Source organism: Camelina sativa, chromosome 13 (genome assembly GCF_030686135.1).
Source record: "Camelina sativa cultivar CO46 ecotype springtype chromosome 13, ASM3068613v1".
NCBI classification, from domain to species: Eukaryota; Viridiplantae; Streptophyta; class Magnoliopsida; order Brassicales; family Brassicaceae; genus Camelina; species Camelina sativa.
Genome location: NC_141892.1, coordinates 11,874,558 through 11,891,888, shown reverse-complemented (window position 1 = coordinate 11,891,888; position 17,331 = coordinate 11,874,558). Strand labels below are relative to the sequence as shown.

Genomic DNA, 17,331 nt, shown 5'->3' with positions numbered 1-17,331 from the left:
TCTTCTAAAACTGACTTTCAATTATAAGAATCTTCTTCCAATTTTACTTACATTTTAGGTCAAAATGCCATATTTTGTTTGTATACTTACTTTGATTAAAAATAGTAAAAACAGATATATTATGTAAGCCTTGAAATACATGTTTAATGTTTTACGAAGATACTTTGATGCCTAAGTTACTAAATTCAACCAAGAGATATGAAATTATAATAAAAAAAAATTGAAAGACTGAAAAAGGAAATATGTTATGTTCTATGCATGGCCAAAAAAAAAAATAGGATACGAATTGGCGGTTTAGTTTAACCAACTTGACACCTCTAGCTCTATTTGATATCCTTTTTTTGGCATAGAACATAACATAAATGTATATGTTTAAAAATTTAGATACATTTAGAAAATGGTTTTGGATCGGACTGGCATGATCATGGTCTATTAACAAAATTCACCCGTCAATGGTAGTATATCGGAAGTTAGTCAAGATTTTGACATGAGGAAACCAAAAGAAAACATTTGTGAATGATCTTTTGCTGTTTCCATGACTTGACTGCAAAACAAATAGAAGAACCCAAAATAGGAACCTCTATGAAAAATATGAAAACCGACTTAATATGTAACGTAACAAACACAAAATAAAAATAAACAGGAGATATGAAAAACACATGTCCACACATGGATACAAGAGCATTTAAGGAGTGGAAGGCAAGTAGTGGTTAGAGGGTATGTGATATAATTAATCGGCCCAAATAGATTGGTAAGTAGTAGCCGTCTACATCATCCATGCTCATAACTTCAACCTCAGCTTCTTTCTACTAAAAACCCTTATACTATAAATTCTACGTACACTTCCCACTTCTTCTTCTCAAGATTCATCAATCCATTTCTATTTCAACTCCCAAAAATGGCGATTCGTCTTCCTGTGATATGTCTTCTTGGTTCATTCATGGTACTTGTTATCTCAAACAAAACAAAAAAATTACTTTCTTACTTTATTCTTTATGGTTTGACGTTTTTCTTTTTTAACCGCAGGTCATTGCTATAGCGGCTGATTTAACACCGGAGCGTTATTGGAGCACTGCTTTACCAAACACTCCCATTCCTAACTCTCTCCATAATCTTTTGAATCTCGGTTAGTATCTTTTACTTTACCGATTTTACAAAAACAAATTCGATCTACTATAGTCTTCGAACTTCTGTTCTCTGATTATGTTATAAATACACGTTTCGTTTGCTAATTTCTTTAGGATGTTCTGCTCAATTTATATTTATGGTTTTCACTACTATTAACTGTTTTTCAAATTTTAAGACACATATAAAAAGAAGAATTATACGCATATAAATGCAAATAAAGATGTCTTTGACTGTATTCTTACAATACATTATCTTTATCTTTAAACATACTCCTATATTTTTGAATCTGTACGTAATTACTAGCAAATAAATGTATCCTTTTTTTTGTTTTAATATAATAAGTGCCTCCCAATTATTTTTTGTAGACTTCACCGACGAGAAAAGCACCAACGTCCAAGTAGGTAAAGGCGGCGTAAACGTTAACGCCGGAAAAGGTAAGCCCAGCGGAGGAACTGCCGTGAACGTCGGAAAGGGAGGTGTACATGTGGACACCGGAAAGGGTAAGCCTGGAGGAGGGACACACGTGAGCGTTAGCGGCGGAAAAGGTCACGGAGGTGGCGTTGGAGTCCACACGGGTAAACCCGGGAAGAGAACCGACGTAGGAGTCGGCAAAGGCGGTGTGACCGTGCGCACGCGCCATAAGGGCAAGCCGGTTTACGTCGGTGTAAAACCAGGACCCAACCCTTTCATGTATAACTATGCAGCGAAGGAGACTCAGCTCCACGACGATCCTAACGCGGCTATCTTCTTCTTGGAGAAAGACTTGGTCCCCGGTAAAGCTATGAGCGTACGGTTTAACGCGGAGGATGGTTACGGAGGCAAAACGGCTTTCTTGCCACGTGGAGAGGCGGAAACGGTGCCACTTGGTTCGGAGAAGTTTTTGGAGACGTTGAACCGGTTCTCGGTGGAAGCTGGTTCGGAAGAAGCTGAGATGATGAAGAAGACGATTGAGGAGTGTGAAGCTAAAAAGGTCGGTGCAGAGGAGAAGTATTGTGCGACGTCTTTGGAGTCTATGGTTGACTTTAGCGTCTCTAAACTTGGCAAATCTCACATCAGGGCTGTTTCCACTGAGGTAACACACCCATAACTAAATACACTAGCTAATCACATTCACAGCTACTATGTACGCTAGCTAATATTGTTACACTATCTAATTTTATCTTATATTAATTGTTAAACACAAATATCTTAATTTCAGTTTGGTATTGGCTGACCGAACCATGTGTTTTCATGTATAGTTGGATTGGTCTATATATGTAAATCCAAAAGAAAAACAAAATTTTTAAAAAATATATATTATGTCTAAAATTATTGGCTGACCGATCTAACTTTGGTTACTGTAGGTGGCTAAGAAGAATGCGCCGATGCAGAAGTACAAAATTGCGGCGGCTGGAGTAAAGAAGTTGACTGACAACAACTCGGTGGTGTGTCACAAACAGAAGTACCCATTCGCGGTGTTCTACTGCCACAAAACTATGATGACGAGCGTCTACGCGGTTCCACTCGAAGGAGAGAACGGGATGCGAGCTAAAGCAGTTGCGGTGTGCCACAAGAACACCTCAGCTTGGAACCCAAACCATTTGGCTTTCAAAATTCTTAAGGTGAAGCCAGGGACAGTTCCGGTCTGCCACTTCCTCCCGGAGACCCATGTTGTGTGGTTTGGCTACTAGATAGATTTGCCTTTCTATCTTATTGTGGGTTATGTCTAATAACTTTTCAGATAATTTATCTTTTGGTAATGAATATAGATACATATACATATAGTAATGCGTGGTTCCAATATAAGAATGACGGCATCTATATGTTCTTTAAAAAAAAAAAAACCTACGTAGCTGTCTTTTGTTGTCTGCTTCAGTGCTTCTTGTGGTTTTGTAAGAACACTATAATAAATTAGAGTTGAAAGGTTTCCATTTCTATGTTTTAAGACTTAATTGACGGAAAACATAAATTCAGCATGTAAGATAGGTGAAAATATACTTTGGCTGTGATTGATGTTTGTTGGTATTAAATTTGGGGATGTATTACGTTACAACCAATTTCTCAACTGGTACACGTACGTAAGCAAAGTAATGTTTTCATATGGCTTCAATGTAGCAATTACTTTACGTGCTCAAATGGAATAGCTCCAATTAATTTGACCTCTGCGTTTTACAATTTAGAAAGTACAATTTCTTTTCACTAAAAATACATCATCATTGATCAATCCTACGATAACATCTAGAAGCTTGGGAATTGCTCTTGAGAATCCAAAGTCGTTTCTAGGACGAGAGATGGATAAGCCGATTCCACTTTACTCACGACATCATTTCTCTACGCAATTCTCCCAGCGGAGACGCAAGCTAACATCAACGTAACCGAGCAATCCGTCCTCGTGTTACATCCCTTTTCAAATTGTCTGAATTTCATAACTAAATTTTTTTGATACATGTGATTAAGCTTAGCTAAATAAATAACAATGAGAGGAGAAATTCAATTATACATGTATATTTCTTTACCAAGTGTCAATAGTTCAATTGGGTAATGTGTGTAAGTCAAAATTTAAAGGTTATTAGTCTAAGTGACACTTGGAAGGGAACTATGTAAAATGGTTTGTTCTCCGGTCCGATAGATGGATCTAAACCCATAACCTCTTCTTTATTCCAAAACAAAAATTTCGAGAGAGGACGGAAGAGTTTTTTAAAAATATATTTTGACAAACATGTTATAAAATTCTAAAGATTAGATAGTCAAAAATGCAAAGAGAAACAACAGATATACTTTTCCACCGTAGGCTAGGAACAAAAGATCTCTAAGGCTTTGGTCCACCGGAGGCACAACATGATCAGTGCATGCGCTGTCAGCAGACATGAAATGTGTACAAAAAGGGTCAACCCAAATGGATATGATCACCTTAATAGAATGAAGGACATGATAAAGGTGGACAAAAACTTTGCATGTTAATTCTCGTTCACCGGAACTGCAGACCTATAGTGTAGACAAAAAAATTTGTTAGCAATGGACACAAAAATGTCAGACCAAACATATATGGTCCACTTAAGAGAACGAAGGACATAATAATGTGGACATAAACCTTTGTTGTTAAATCTGGTCCATCGGAACTATAGAACAGAAGTGTGGAGAATTTTTTTAATATTAGCAATGGACACAATGGGTCAGACCAAACAAATATGGTCCACTTAAGAAAACGAATGACATAACAGCGGTGGACAAAAACTTTGGCTCTTGGATCTGATATACCGGATTACAGACCTTTAGTGTGGACAATTTTTTTGGTTAGTAATCAACAAGAAAGTGTCAGACCAAACGGATTTGGTCCACTTAAAAGAACGAATGACATAATATATATAGTGGTGGACAGAAACATTACCTGTTGGATCTGGTCCACTATAACTACAGACCTATAGTGAGTACAATTTCTTTTGATAGCAATGAACACAAAGGGTTAGACCAAACATATATGGTCCATAAACATAACAAATGACATAATAATGGTGGAGAAAATCCTTGGTTGTTGGATTTGGTCTGCCATATCTGCATATAAAGAATTTCTACATTATGTGACCGGCGGACTGAAACAGATGGAGTTTGGGAGAGAGAGATTCAGTTTGTGTCGCAGTGCCGGCGATGGACTGAGCGAGTGGAAGAAGAATAAAAGTTGAGAGAGTCTGAGATGGAAGAAACGGAAGGTTGAGGGTTAGAAGGAGGAGAGAGAGATTTTTGTTTTGGAGAAATAATTGATGGTCCAAAAAAATTTTGCATTTATTTATGGGAATTTGGTCAAAAATGCCATTTTTCCACAAAAACTTGTTAAAAATGCCACTTTTTTAATTCATTCTCTAAAATGCCATTTTTTAGCTGAGGGAAGGTGTGAGAAGACCAAATTACCCCTGTCTTAAAAACTGAGAAAAGCGCAAGTAGAAGAATTCAAAGCGCAGGCTGGGAGAATGATGTTGTTCATCATTTTGCAACAGTGTGATGGACAAAAACCTGATCGGCTAGATCTGGTCCACCGAATCTGCAGAGCTGCAGTGGAGACAAGTTTGATAGTGGTAGAGAGATTTGCAGACCTGATGGGATGGACAAAAACCTGATCCGCTAGGGATAGACAACCACTAAAGAGAACGAAAGACAACATAGGGATGGACAAAAATCTGATCGGCAAGATCTGGTCCACCGGATCTGCAGAGCTGCAGTGTAGACAAGTTTGATAGTTGTAGACAAAAACTTGGTCGGCTGGATCTAGTCCACTGGACAGCAGATTTGCAGACCTTCAGTGTGGACAACTTTTATTGTTATTAATGGACACAAATCACATTACCAAACATATATAGTCCACTAAAGAGAATGAACGATATAATAGAGATGGACAAAATGCTGGTCGGCTGGATATGGTCCATCGGATTTACAGACCTGCAGTTTTGCATGTTTGTGGTCGGATATAAGAACTCTGAAACTAGACCTAGCAGTTTCACCTGCCATGGAGGAGGCAAACGGATCAGACGGAGGTCTTGGGCGAAGAATTGTGTTGGGATGAAGAATTTTTATATTATATGCGGCCTATAGACTGAAACAGATGGAGTTTTACAGAAAGAGATTCAGTTTCTCCGGCGGCAGACTAAGAGACATTGAGATGGAAGAAGATGAGAAATCAAGAGAGACTGAAGATGGAGAAACAGAAAAGTTGAAGATTAGAATGAGAAGAAAGAAATTTGTGTTTTGAAAAAAAATTGATGAATAAAAATTTTTGCGTTTAATGATACATGTTTTAATGTGTCAATTATCTTGTCCAAAAAATATATAAGAAAATAATTAGTTTTTTGTTAAAAAAGAAGGGTATAATAGTATTTCAATTATAGGGTTGTGGCAAGCGGGAAAATGAATTAGGAAAATGGCATTAATCAAAAGGTTTGGTACTGTTCATGGCAGTTTTGATAAAACTCTCTTTATTTATCTTATTTTATTATGTTTCATGTCAATTCCAAAAAAAAATAAAAAAATAATTAGTTTTATGTTTCAAAAGAAGAAGATTATAATAGTTTTTTGACTATGGAGTAGTGGCAAACCGAAAAAGGAGTAGAGGAAAATGGCATTGGCCACAATATTTGGTATTGTTCATGGCAGTATTGATAAAATTCAAATATTTTAACTAAATCAGCCACGTATACATAATAAATAATATATAAAATAATTGATATGTATTTTTAAGGGGGTCATCTAACACCCCTTCCCTCGACACAGGTCCGGCATTGGTTATAACTTATAATTAAGACTGGTCCTAAATTTTTTTTGTCAAATAAGAAATTATTGATGAACTTGTTGTGGAATCAATGATGAAATACAAGACTCAAACAAGAGAAACTTAGATCCGCGGAAAACGTAAATATTTCCTCGAAAATTAGGTCCTAAGGAAGGAAGACGAAAGATACTAGAAACAGAAATCATAAATTTTCAAACAAAATGTGAAAAGAGGAAAAACCTTAAACTAAGAACATAAACAACCGACAATAACAACCGCAAGAAACAATAGAAACCAAGAAAACAATGAACCTCTTCTTCTGAAGCACCTGCAAATGATATTTACCAAGGGTTCCTACATCTAACCCAAAGAAAACATCTACCACATTCAATCACGATGAGAGTCGATCTCTCGAAAGAAATGACTTCATAACCCGGTAAGCACGACCTCTAGAAGTGACTCAAACATGCTTTCAGAATCGACGTTGATACACCAATAAACGTGTAAATTAGAAGACTTCAAAACATGATCATATCTAAACATATATGGAAAGCATGGATAAGGAGCGAGACATAACTCCTCGAAAATCACAAATCTAAGAAAAGAGAACAACAAATAAATCGAGACAATCACCCACACAAACAACATTGGTTTTGACCACACGTATTTTGTATTTTGTTTTTCTAGTAAAGCGATCTCCAATTTTTTAACCAAATATTGATTGTCATTTATAACAATAAAAAATTTTGGGGCCCTATATCTTATAAGTGGCCATGGTTATTGAGGGCATGATTGATAAAGCTATAGTAAAGTTGTAGTAGTGATGAACATACAAAATAAGCAAATAAAAAGTAGTAAGCTATTAGATATATTAATATGATGTATGTCACTAGTATAGTTTTTAACATTTAGATATAAAATTACAACGTAAGATCTCATTATAAAAAAAAAATATATTAGTGAGGATAAAATTGTATTTTGATAGTTTTGAAGATTTTATGCTTAGGAAATGCTTCCTTGAAAAGCATTGGATTATCAAGAATTATTTTTTTTTTAATGCTATCTTTCATGCTCAACTTATAAAACATGATGAGCTATTAAAAATACATTATGCACATTTCTAAGTTGAGAATCTACCTAAAACTGTGTTGGGCTTAACATGTAGGGCATAGAAATGTGCATAATATATCTTACCGGCGAATCTAAACTGAACTGATTTGACCGAACCGAACCGAATCGAGATTTGGGCAAATCAGTTCGGTTTCTATTAATTAGGTAAATCGATTGGAAATATTTAATTTAAACTCGGTTAACCGAGATTTTCGGTTCGGTTCTCCCAAATTGAACGGTTAACCAAAAAAAACCCTTATCTAATTATACTAGTGAACTTCTCGATGCCTCTTCTTCGATTCTTCTTCGACTCTTCTGGTTTTTCTTCAGTTCACCATCTTTATCATCTTCGATTCATTATCATCTTCTTTTTCTTCAATTTCATCATCATCTTCTCTTTCTTCGATTCATCATCATCATAATCTTCTTCTTTTAATTTCTTCTTTTTCTTCTGATTCGATATATTATCATCATCTTCATCATCCTCTTCTTCTTTGTTTACCATTCTCTTCTTCTTTGTTTATCATTCTCTTCTTGATTCATCATCACCTTCTTCTTCTCCTTCCTTCTCCTTCGACTTCTACACCGCAAAATCATCCTTCTTCTTCGACTTCGAGACCGCAAGATCTCGCCGCGGCTGTCTCCACTCGTGGGGAGGGTTTCTCCTTCTCTCGAGACTCAGTTGTTTTTAGTTTTTTTGTGTCATTAAGCTATTTTTTACAAGCCCAATTTTTAAAAACACATGTTTGACCCAAAACTATTGAACCGAAATAACCGAATGACAAAAACCGAATAACCGTACTCGAACCGAACCGAACCGAAATCTTAGTCGGTTCGATTGAGAACAACTTTTGATTTCCGAACAAACCGAAAAACCGAGTAACCGAACAAACCGAAGTCACATGCCTAGTTTTAGGTCCACAAAAACATACTTGCTGATATATTAGAGTCTACTTACAAGTTGAATTTATATACTTGTGGACCCATAGTGAGCCAATGTATATCAAAAATTTCTCTCTATATGATAAGAACTCACCATCGAGATGATAACCCAAAAAGAAAAGTTTGTTTGCCCTATGTTGGGCCCATAACCCCCTCCAAGCCCGAAGCTTTGATCAAACGTCTAGAGTGGACTTTGGATCTGCATCTAGGACACATGTCACTAGCGTTATGGGGGTCAGTGAGCTCGGCGTCGAGGTGGATCAGTTTGGAATCTTCCAGCTCAGGAACTGCAAAAGGAGCTCGGGCCCTGGGTGAGCAAAGTGAAAGAAGTCCGAGATCGAGAGGAAAGATTCTCGGGCTAGAGAAAGACTCGGTCAACTTGAGGATTTGAACAATACAAGTTTAATATGAAGATCAAACGGACACATTTATAGAGAATAATTATGTTTAAATGTTTAATTCATTTTGTGTTTAGTATAAATACATGACTTTGTAATCTCCAAAAAAGACATTGATTTGACGGCAAAAGCTTAATAACACACATTTCTTTCACAAAGCTAGCTGTTAAGATCAGACTCGTATCAACCACTAATATTAATGAGTGTAAGATCCAACGCCCACACCCTGTAAGATGGTAGAAAAAACCAACAAAAAGCATCAACTCTAGAAAGAAAATTAAAAAGTTGAGTCTAATGATAACATTATGAGTGATGATTATTTTAATTGTAGCATACCACACCAAATTTGTGCATGATGAGATTTTTGTAGAAATATCTTCCAAGCTGTTTTTTAGTTAATCTTGATTTAGCTTTTTCATGATTCTAAAGTATACAGAACAATCAGGTTCCTGCGAAAATCCAAATCGATTGGTACTATCGAGTTACTCTACAAATTAGGAAATGCTCCATTGAAAAGCATTGGACTATCGAGATTCAAAAAGCCTTTTATGTTGTCTTTCATGCTAAACTACTAAAACATGAAACAAACAATATGCACATTTATAAGTTTTACCAATTAATCCCAACGTAGTTTTAGGTCCACAAAAACATACTCGTGAGGCTGATCTATTAGAGTTTATTTACGTGGTTGATTTATCTAATTTTTGGCCCATAAGTGAGCGAATGCATAAACTCACCATCGAGACAGTAACCCTAAAACGAAGGTGTGCGGCTAACCCTGTAAGATGAGAGAAAAAACCAATAAAGAGCATAAACTCTAGATTCTAGAAAACGAAAAAGTTGAGTGTGACGATAATATTACAAGTAAGGAGTATTTTAATAGTAGCATATCACACAAAATTTATGTACGGTAAGATTTTTGTGAAAAAAAACTTTGAAGAAATCTTTTTAGATAATTCATCTAGATTTGGGTTTTCTGGATTCCAAACTAATCAAAACAATCGTGTTGCTGCAAAAATTCAGATCGGTTGGTACAATCAGGTTACTTTACCATTTTGGATTGATTGCAAAGTAAATTTGTTTTGGTTTTTAGATATTATCAGCACATCACTATTTGTTTTTGTTAATTCTTTACATTTTGAAATAAGTTATGTGAGTCTTTCTATTTTCGATGAAAATAAAAAATTAAGAGATGTTTTAGTTAATAAAAAATCTTGATTGCTTATATGGTGTGAACTTGATGTGTGAAGTTAATGAGGAATTTACTCTTAATATCATATAATCAAATTAAAATCACACCTAAATTAACTTGTTTTGCTCAAATTTGATTTCAAGCATATATTTTTACCACTAAGAAGACTATAAATTTGGTAGTTCAAACAAAATTTTCACTTTTAAGTTTTTGAAGGGTAGATTTCTTTAAAGATCCATAGGATTTGGTTTTCGTAGCATCTTAGTGTATTGGTTGTTTTCTCTTTTCACATCTATTTTTTTCTAGCTCTTTTAGAGACGAATCAAGCAATTTGCACTCTTTACTAGTGCATTTTTAGTTTTAGTATTCTTTAGAGAAATAAGCTTTATGTAAACATATCATTTTTGTTTTGTTAAAGATGTAAACATATCATTGTCCTTACATTATTCTCTAGATGATGTGCAATGCTGATTTAGTGACTCTTTTTATGTACTGCATTTTATAGGAGATACCTGCTCTATATATAGAATGAATAGTTCAGCACAAGTTCAAGACTACTTAAGCTTTAAGTGGGGTAAAAAGATATCAGGAACCGGTGTAGAAAACAAAGATGTCCAATTCTATGAATCTTTCACCTATAAAGGTTCTGAATATTGTCTTTATGACTGTGTGGCAACTTGCTTTGACGTTGAACAAAAATTTAGAGGGATCTTTGTTGGCAAGATCATAAGAATGTGGGAACACAATGATCAACGTGACCCGAGGAGAGTAGAGCTACTATGGTTCTTCAGACCTTGTGAGATTAAGTCGTCGCATCTTCAAGGAGTTCAAGATATACGTGTCAACGAAGTGTTCTTGGCTTCAGGAACAGGTCAAGGCCTCACTATTGTAAACTCAATGGTAACTAAAAGGTTTATTTCCTATATAATTCTATATATTAATTTATAACGCTTATCCTAAGTTAAACGTGTATTTAGTGTTAAACTTGTAGTATTTTAAAAGGCTAATGATTGTTTTAACATAGTAACATTGTTCCAACAGGAAGCAATTTTTGGAAAATGTTATGTCCTATGCACCTCGAAAGACGTAAGGAACCCGCAACCCTCAGATGAAGAAATCAAGGCGGCTGACTTCGTTTTTCAATTTTCACCGAACTTTTGATGTTGGCATTAAAAAAGTCGTAGAAGAGATACAAGATACAATTGCTGGAGTTGATGGTACATTTTGTTTCCTTTTCATATCTAGTTATAGTGTATGTGGTTATTAGCTATTTTGACTCAGATTACCTCATATCTTCATTTCCCTTTCTGTGTTGCAGTTAAGTATCTCTTTAACAAAACCAGTTGTGAGAAAAAATCTACGGTCGTACAGAATATAACAACCAGCATACATGGCCCTACATCTAGTTCGAAACCAAACCTGCCTGATGATGACCGATGTAACGCCTCTGGTTCTAGGGGAAATGGTTACCATGGAAACAAAGACCAAGAAAATGAAATTCGAAAGCAATTGACTAAGCGAAAATCACGGTTTGCGGAAGAAAGGTACATCAATAATGACTTTTAAAAAAAAGGAAAATTGTTGCTCTGCCACGTCAGCTAAGAGAGATCAATAAGGCGATTTAGGTTTGCCTCGCACGCTAGGGTTTTCGTGGCCGCCACCATCGGCTGGCCCTATGACGGAGCCAGTTAACGTTGTCCAGCCACCGGAGGACAGCTCCTCCTCTCACTCCAAACCACCATCCTATGCTTCGGTGGTGAACAAGCGTCCTTCTCTCAAAAAATACGATTTTGAAGTTAACCTGATCGATGGAGTTTCAACAATTACAGTCTCGGATGAAGTGATTCAGGACTCCGTCCCTCTCTGGGAAGATTTTCTAGTGGGTAAATTTCCTTCGACTGCTCCTCATGTTGCTAAGATCCATGTTATTGTTAACAAGATCTGGCCCCTTGGGGACAAAGCAATCAAAATAGATGTCTATGAAAATATTGCTAAGTTTGTTCGTTTCCGTATTCGTGATCCACATACGCGAGCCAGGGTCCTGAGGAGAGGGATGTGGAATATTGCAGGTCTCCCTATGATTTTAGCGAAATGGTCTCCTATCCCGGAAGAAGCTCAGCCTGAGGTCACTTCAATGCCTCTCTGGGTTACTCTAAAGAATGTCCCCCACTCTGTGTTCTCCTGGGAAGGTCTTGGTTTCCTCACCAGTCCAATTGGTCAACCATGTCTACATCCGGAAATAGAGCTCTGTAGAAATTTTGAAGAAGCAAAAGTTTTTGTCGAGGTTGATTTAACGAAACGTCTACCCTATTCTTTCTGTTTCAAGCAACACCAACAACCTGCAGTTACTGTCGATTTTATGTATCCATGGCTTCCGCCACGTTGTTCACGTTGTAGTAAGTGGGGTCACACAAAGGATGTGTGTCATGAAACAAGGATTCACTGCAAAACGGCCAGACACAGTCGCTGAATTAGAGGAAGGTGAGTTGGTCTCTGATAACGTTTTGCCTGCTACCTCTATCTCACTGCCCCCTCTTGCAGTGATTTCGCCGGCCAAAACAAGTGCTTCGTTAACTCTTGAATCGGACAAGGACGAGTGGTCAACTGTGTCTCCTAGTAAAGGTAGTCGCAGTAGTGAAAAGTCTCGCGAACAGGAAAATACTCAACAGACGCTTCATTCTGCATCTCGATTCGCTGTGCTAGAGGAAAATGCAGATGAGTTGCTGAAACAACCCGAACCGTTTTTTTTTTAATAAATACAATATATATAATTAAGCATCCCATACTACTTAATTAACCAATCCAAACCACAACTCGTCCTCCTCCTCATTGTCATGATTCCACGTCATATACATGCACACCACAAACAACAATTGAGATGCGTAAGTATTATCATAAATACTTAGTGAGGCAATCCTTCCATATACTGGGCTATACACACAAGCAACTGAGATTCCAATGTTTAACAAACAACAAACAAACACAACAAACCAGGAAATCACGAATTAAACAAGTTGGTGTCGACCGACACCAGGTAGGTGTCGATCGACACTGGCCCAGACATGGTGTCGACCGACACCCACTTGGTGTCGATCGACACCAACTCCGCAGACACGTTCTGCTCGTTCTGCTCGAAGTCGATCGTCGAATCTCCGTCTCCAATCTGTTCCAAACTCACCCAAAAGCTTCAGGAACCTATAAGAACCATAACATAACCACCACAAACAAGAACAACACCACAAAACACAACAAATCAAGCAAACAAAGGATTCTTAGGCTTAGATAAGCCATGGTCATGCACTCACTCTTTTGCAGGAAGATTCTGACTCAACCACGACGTATCCAACACTTAGAAGCCTTCTCCTTTGTTCCTAGCACAAGATCTTCACTCCACAGTAACAAATCTCTCAAGAATAGCCAAGAATCTCACAAATCTCTCTCAAAAACGTTTTCTCCTTCTTCTCTCTGTTTCTCTGTCAAAAACGGCTAAAAGGACGAAATACGTCGAGTTCCCGTTTTAAACTCGAGTTTAGGGTTTCCCCTAAACCAACCACGCAAACCGGACGATTAAAATCGAACTCATCAAACCGTCTGCAAACGGTGTCGACCGACACCAGAAGTGGTGTCGATCGACACCCTAACCAAAATCCCCGAAATTGGTTTGCGGGCGTTACAATTCTCCCCCTCTAACAAAGGATTCGTCCTCGAAACTGAACACACCGCCACCCATCCGCAAAACTAATCAAACCACCGTCGCAACGGGTTGTACCATCCAACCATCTGGTCTACCGCAACCATGGCACCACTAGTCCACACAATCCTGACCCCGCCGGCCAACAAAGTCTTGCCCCCACTGGTCAATCCAAACCATACTCTCCCAATCATCACCACTCTGGTCCCATCGACCAGCATACACCTGACCCTCCCGGTCAACACACAGAAATCTTGAGATTGAACCCCCATCAACCTCGAGATCCGCATCTGATCTCCACCGTAACCCTGAGATTGAACCCCCATCAATCTCATAAATCCACATCCGGTTACCATGCTTATCCCCACGTCCTTGACACTTTTCCCACCAACTCATCTGCTCTTAGGTTCTAACCTTCAAGCCATACCGATCACACTCTCAGACCCCCCGTCTTCGAGCCATACCGTCTCATCCTCGGGTCGTCACCCTCAAGATCTCGGTACCAGGAGAACCCCCATCTCCTCTGCCACCCTCGGGACCGCAGTCCTTCGAGCTATCGGTATCTAGGGATCCCCCCGTCCCCTCAGGAGAATCCTCATCTCCTCATGAGTTGTTCAGGACCCCCCATCCCTCTAGCAAACGATCATAACGTCTATAAGCATTTCTCTAACCATGACCACCCCCGTGATCCGCGTAGAACATCTCAATGTCCTACCAACACCATATCCTCTCCAAGAATATCACCACTGCCATGGCCACCCCCAGGCCTCCCTACTAACATCTCAAACACTTCGGTGTTTACAAACACCCATTCCACTAATATACAAGTTCTAACTATCCATAGAACTTTCTATTTTTAGAAACTTTCTATGTATGGCAACTTTCCAATTATAGAACTCCCGAGCGATTTCCTTTTCCACAAGGTTCACAAATTCCAAAAACCAAATAACTCCATTTTATTAAAACCTCAAGTGCAATAAATGTTTACAACTCCAAACGAAAATACAAAGCTGAAAATAAAAATAAACAAAAGCCAAACTAAACTCCGGGTTGAGCACTCGGTCCTCCCTTCGGTTGTGCCGCACTCTCCATCATCTGCCTCCATTTAGAACAGAAAGGCCTGATGTGCCCCTCCTCCCCACAATGGTAACACGATCGACGATATTCTTGTGGATCACCTTTCTTTGGACAGTCTGCAAACCTGTGGTTCTTGCTTCCACATCCGAAGCACCCTCACCCACCTTGCTGCATACCTAACAAGTCTTCCCGCTTCCTCTTATGCCTTTGCTCCGACTTGTTTCCCTTGCTCGGAATGTTCTGCTCCAAAGTCTCCTATGTCTGAACCGCTAGACTGACCACCACTACCTGTGACCTCAAGTCATCCTCTATCTCCGCTGCAGTCTCCACCAGCTCCGCCCTCGTAGCATAACTCCTCCCTCTGCAGTGGCCCCTCAAGTCCTCACGAAGCGTCTTCATGATCCTTCTGATCTGAGCCACCTCAGACTCCATTGCCCGACCCCCATAAGACAGGAGTCGACTGAACTCTAAGTCCAGCTCCCGCACTGACCGAGTCCCCTGAGATAGCTGAAGAAACTGCACCTCCAATCGGTATTGCGCCTCTCTCGGAAAATACTTGCGGTTGAACTCCTCCACAAAGTCACCCTTACTCATCTCCCTCTGCACTCTCCTAGCCGCCACTGATCTCCACCACACCTGAGCATCACCAACCAAATAGTAGACCCCTATTTCCACCCAAAACTCCTCAGGACATCTCAGAGTCTGAAAGTTACGTTCCACACTCGTCCTCCACGCATCTGCAGCGATAGGATCCGTACCACCCGAAAACCGCGCAATATCAAATTTATGCATCTCCTTCAGCATAGACAAATAACGAGCATGAGCTCTCACATCCGCAACCACTAGTTGCTGCTCCTACACCACCACTGGTGGCACTACCTGAGCCGGAACCACTCCCAGTATCCGCTCCAACAACTGTCTTAACAAGCCCGCCAGGTCCATACCTCCCATATGCAAATTGACTAACTACTCATAATCAATTCCATCACACAACATCATGCATCAAGCAAAAAGGAAAATAATTCACCCAATTAAATTCCTAACCGCTCTAACCATCCACTATAGATCCTAGAGCCGTAAAGGCTCTGATACCAAACTGAAACAACCCGACCCGTTTTTTTATAATAAATACAATATATATAATTAAGCATCCCATACTACTTAATTAACCAACCCAAACCACAACTCAACATTAAACCAGCAATAACCATTAAGCACAGCGGAAACATACCAAACCAATACATCATCAATACAATAACACTCGTAACCAATCTATCCAATAACCTATCATAACTCTATCCAAGGTTCCAACATAAACAATGTAACCACCAACACACAAACGAGACCCTAGATCATCCTCCTCCTCATTGTCATGATTCCATGTCACATACATGCACACCACAAACAACAATTGAGATGCCTAAATATTATCATAAATACTTAGTGAGGCAATCCTCCCATCTACTGGGTTATACACACAAGCAACTGAGATTCCAATGTCTAACAAACAACAAACAAACACAACAAACCAGGAAATCATGAATCAAATAAGTTGGTGTCGATTGACCCACTTGGTGTCGATCGACACTGACCTCGCAGACACGTTATGCTCGAAGTCGATCGTCGAATCTCCGTCTACAATCATCTCCAATTTGTTCCAAACTCACCCAAAACCTTCAGGAACCTATAAGAACCATAACACAACCACCACAAACAAGAACGACACCACAAAACACAACAAATCAAGCAAACAAAGGATTCTCAGGCTTAGATAAACCATGGTCATGCACTCACTCTTTTGCAGGAAGATTTTGACTCAACCACGACGTATCCAACACTTAGAAGCCTTCTCCTTTGTTCCTAACACAAGATCTTCACTCCACAGTAACAGATCTCTCAAGAACTGTAACGCCCGCGAACCAAAACTCTGCGTTTTGGGGGTGGGTGTCGATCGACACTCATGTGGTGTCAGTCGACACCACCTATTTCTGGTTCGACCAGATTGATTTAATTATCGATTTGGACCTGTTTGGTTTAGGAAAAACTATTGAACCGAGATATTTAAGTGGGAAAACGACCTAGGTCGTGTTTTATTTTTGTCTTGGTCGCCGTTTATTGTTTTTGAGAGAGAAAGAGGAGAAAACAGTTTCTAAAAGTTCTTGTGAGAGTTTGTGAGATTTGAAGGCATTTTTGGAGAGATCTTGCTGTGAGAGTGAAGATCCAAGGCTAGGAACGTGGTGGGAAGGTTTCTGTGGTGGTAGCTTCTTCCTTTGGGCTTAGATCTCTTTTTTGGCTAAGGTGAGTGCATGACCATGGCTTAGATCTCTGTTTCTGTGATATTGTGTGTTGTTTGGTTGTTTGTTTTTGGTTGTTTGTGAGTTTTTAGTAGCTCATGAGGCTTGGATTCATTCTTGGGATTGTGTGGGACGAAGAGGAGAAGTTTGGGGGCGAGATTCGGAGGTTCTATTCGAAGGAAATCACTGCTCGATAGTGGTTTCGGTCGACACTCATGTGGTGTCGGTCGACATTAACGCGAGGACGGAACTTAACGAGTGTC

General features: G+C 38.9%; 1 protein-coding gene across 1 annotated transcript; it reads left to right on the top strand.

Annotated features, from left to right (window-relative positions):
• Window positions 1–705: 705 nt before the first annotated feature.
• On the top strand, window positions 706–3,038 carry LOC104736588 (BURP domain protein RD22). Its single transcript, XM_010456604.2, has 4 exons — window positions 706–943; window positions 1,027–1,126; window positions 1,494–2,200; window positions 2,472–3,038. The coding sequence occupies exons 1-4, from the start codon at window positions 899–901 to the stop codon at window positions 2,796–2,798; spliced, it is 1,179 nt and encodes a 392-aa protein (XP_010454906.1). The 5' UTR covers window positions 706–898; the 3' UTR covers window positions 2,799–3,038.
• The last annotated feature ends 14,293 nt before the right edge of the window (window positions 3,039–17,331 follow it).

Bases quoted from the DNA above. Each gene is read 5' to 3' on its own strand.
- LOC104736588 (XM_010456604.2), top strand. From the start codon at position 899: ATGGCGATTCGTCTTCCTGTGATATGTCTTCTTGGTTCATTCATG. The intron at 944-1,026 runs GTACTTGTTATC...TTTTAACCGCAG, and splicing joins GTCTTCTTGGTTCATTCATG to GTCATTGCTATAGCGGCTGA. The intron at 2,201-2,471 runs GTAACACACCCA...TGGTTACTGTAG, and splicing joins TCAGGGCTGTTTCCACTGAG to GTGGCTAAGAAGAATGCGCC.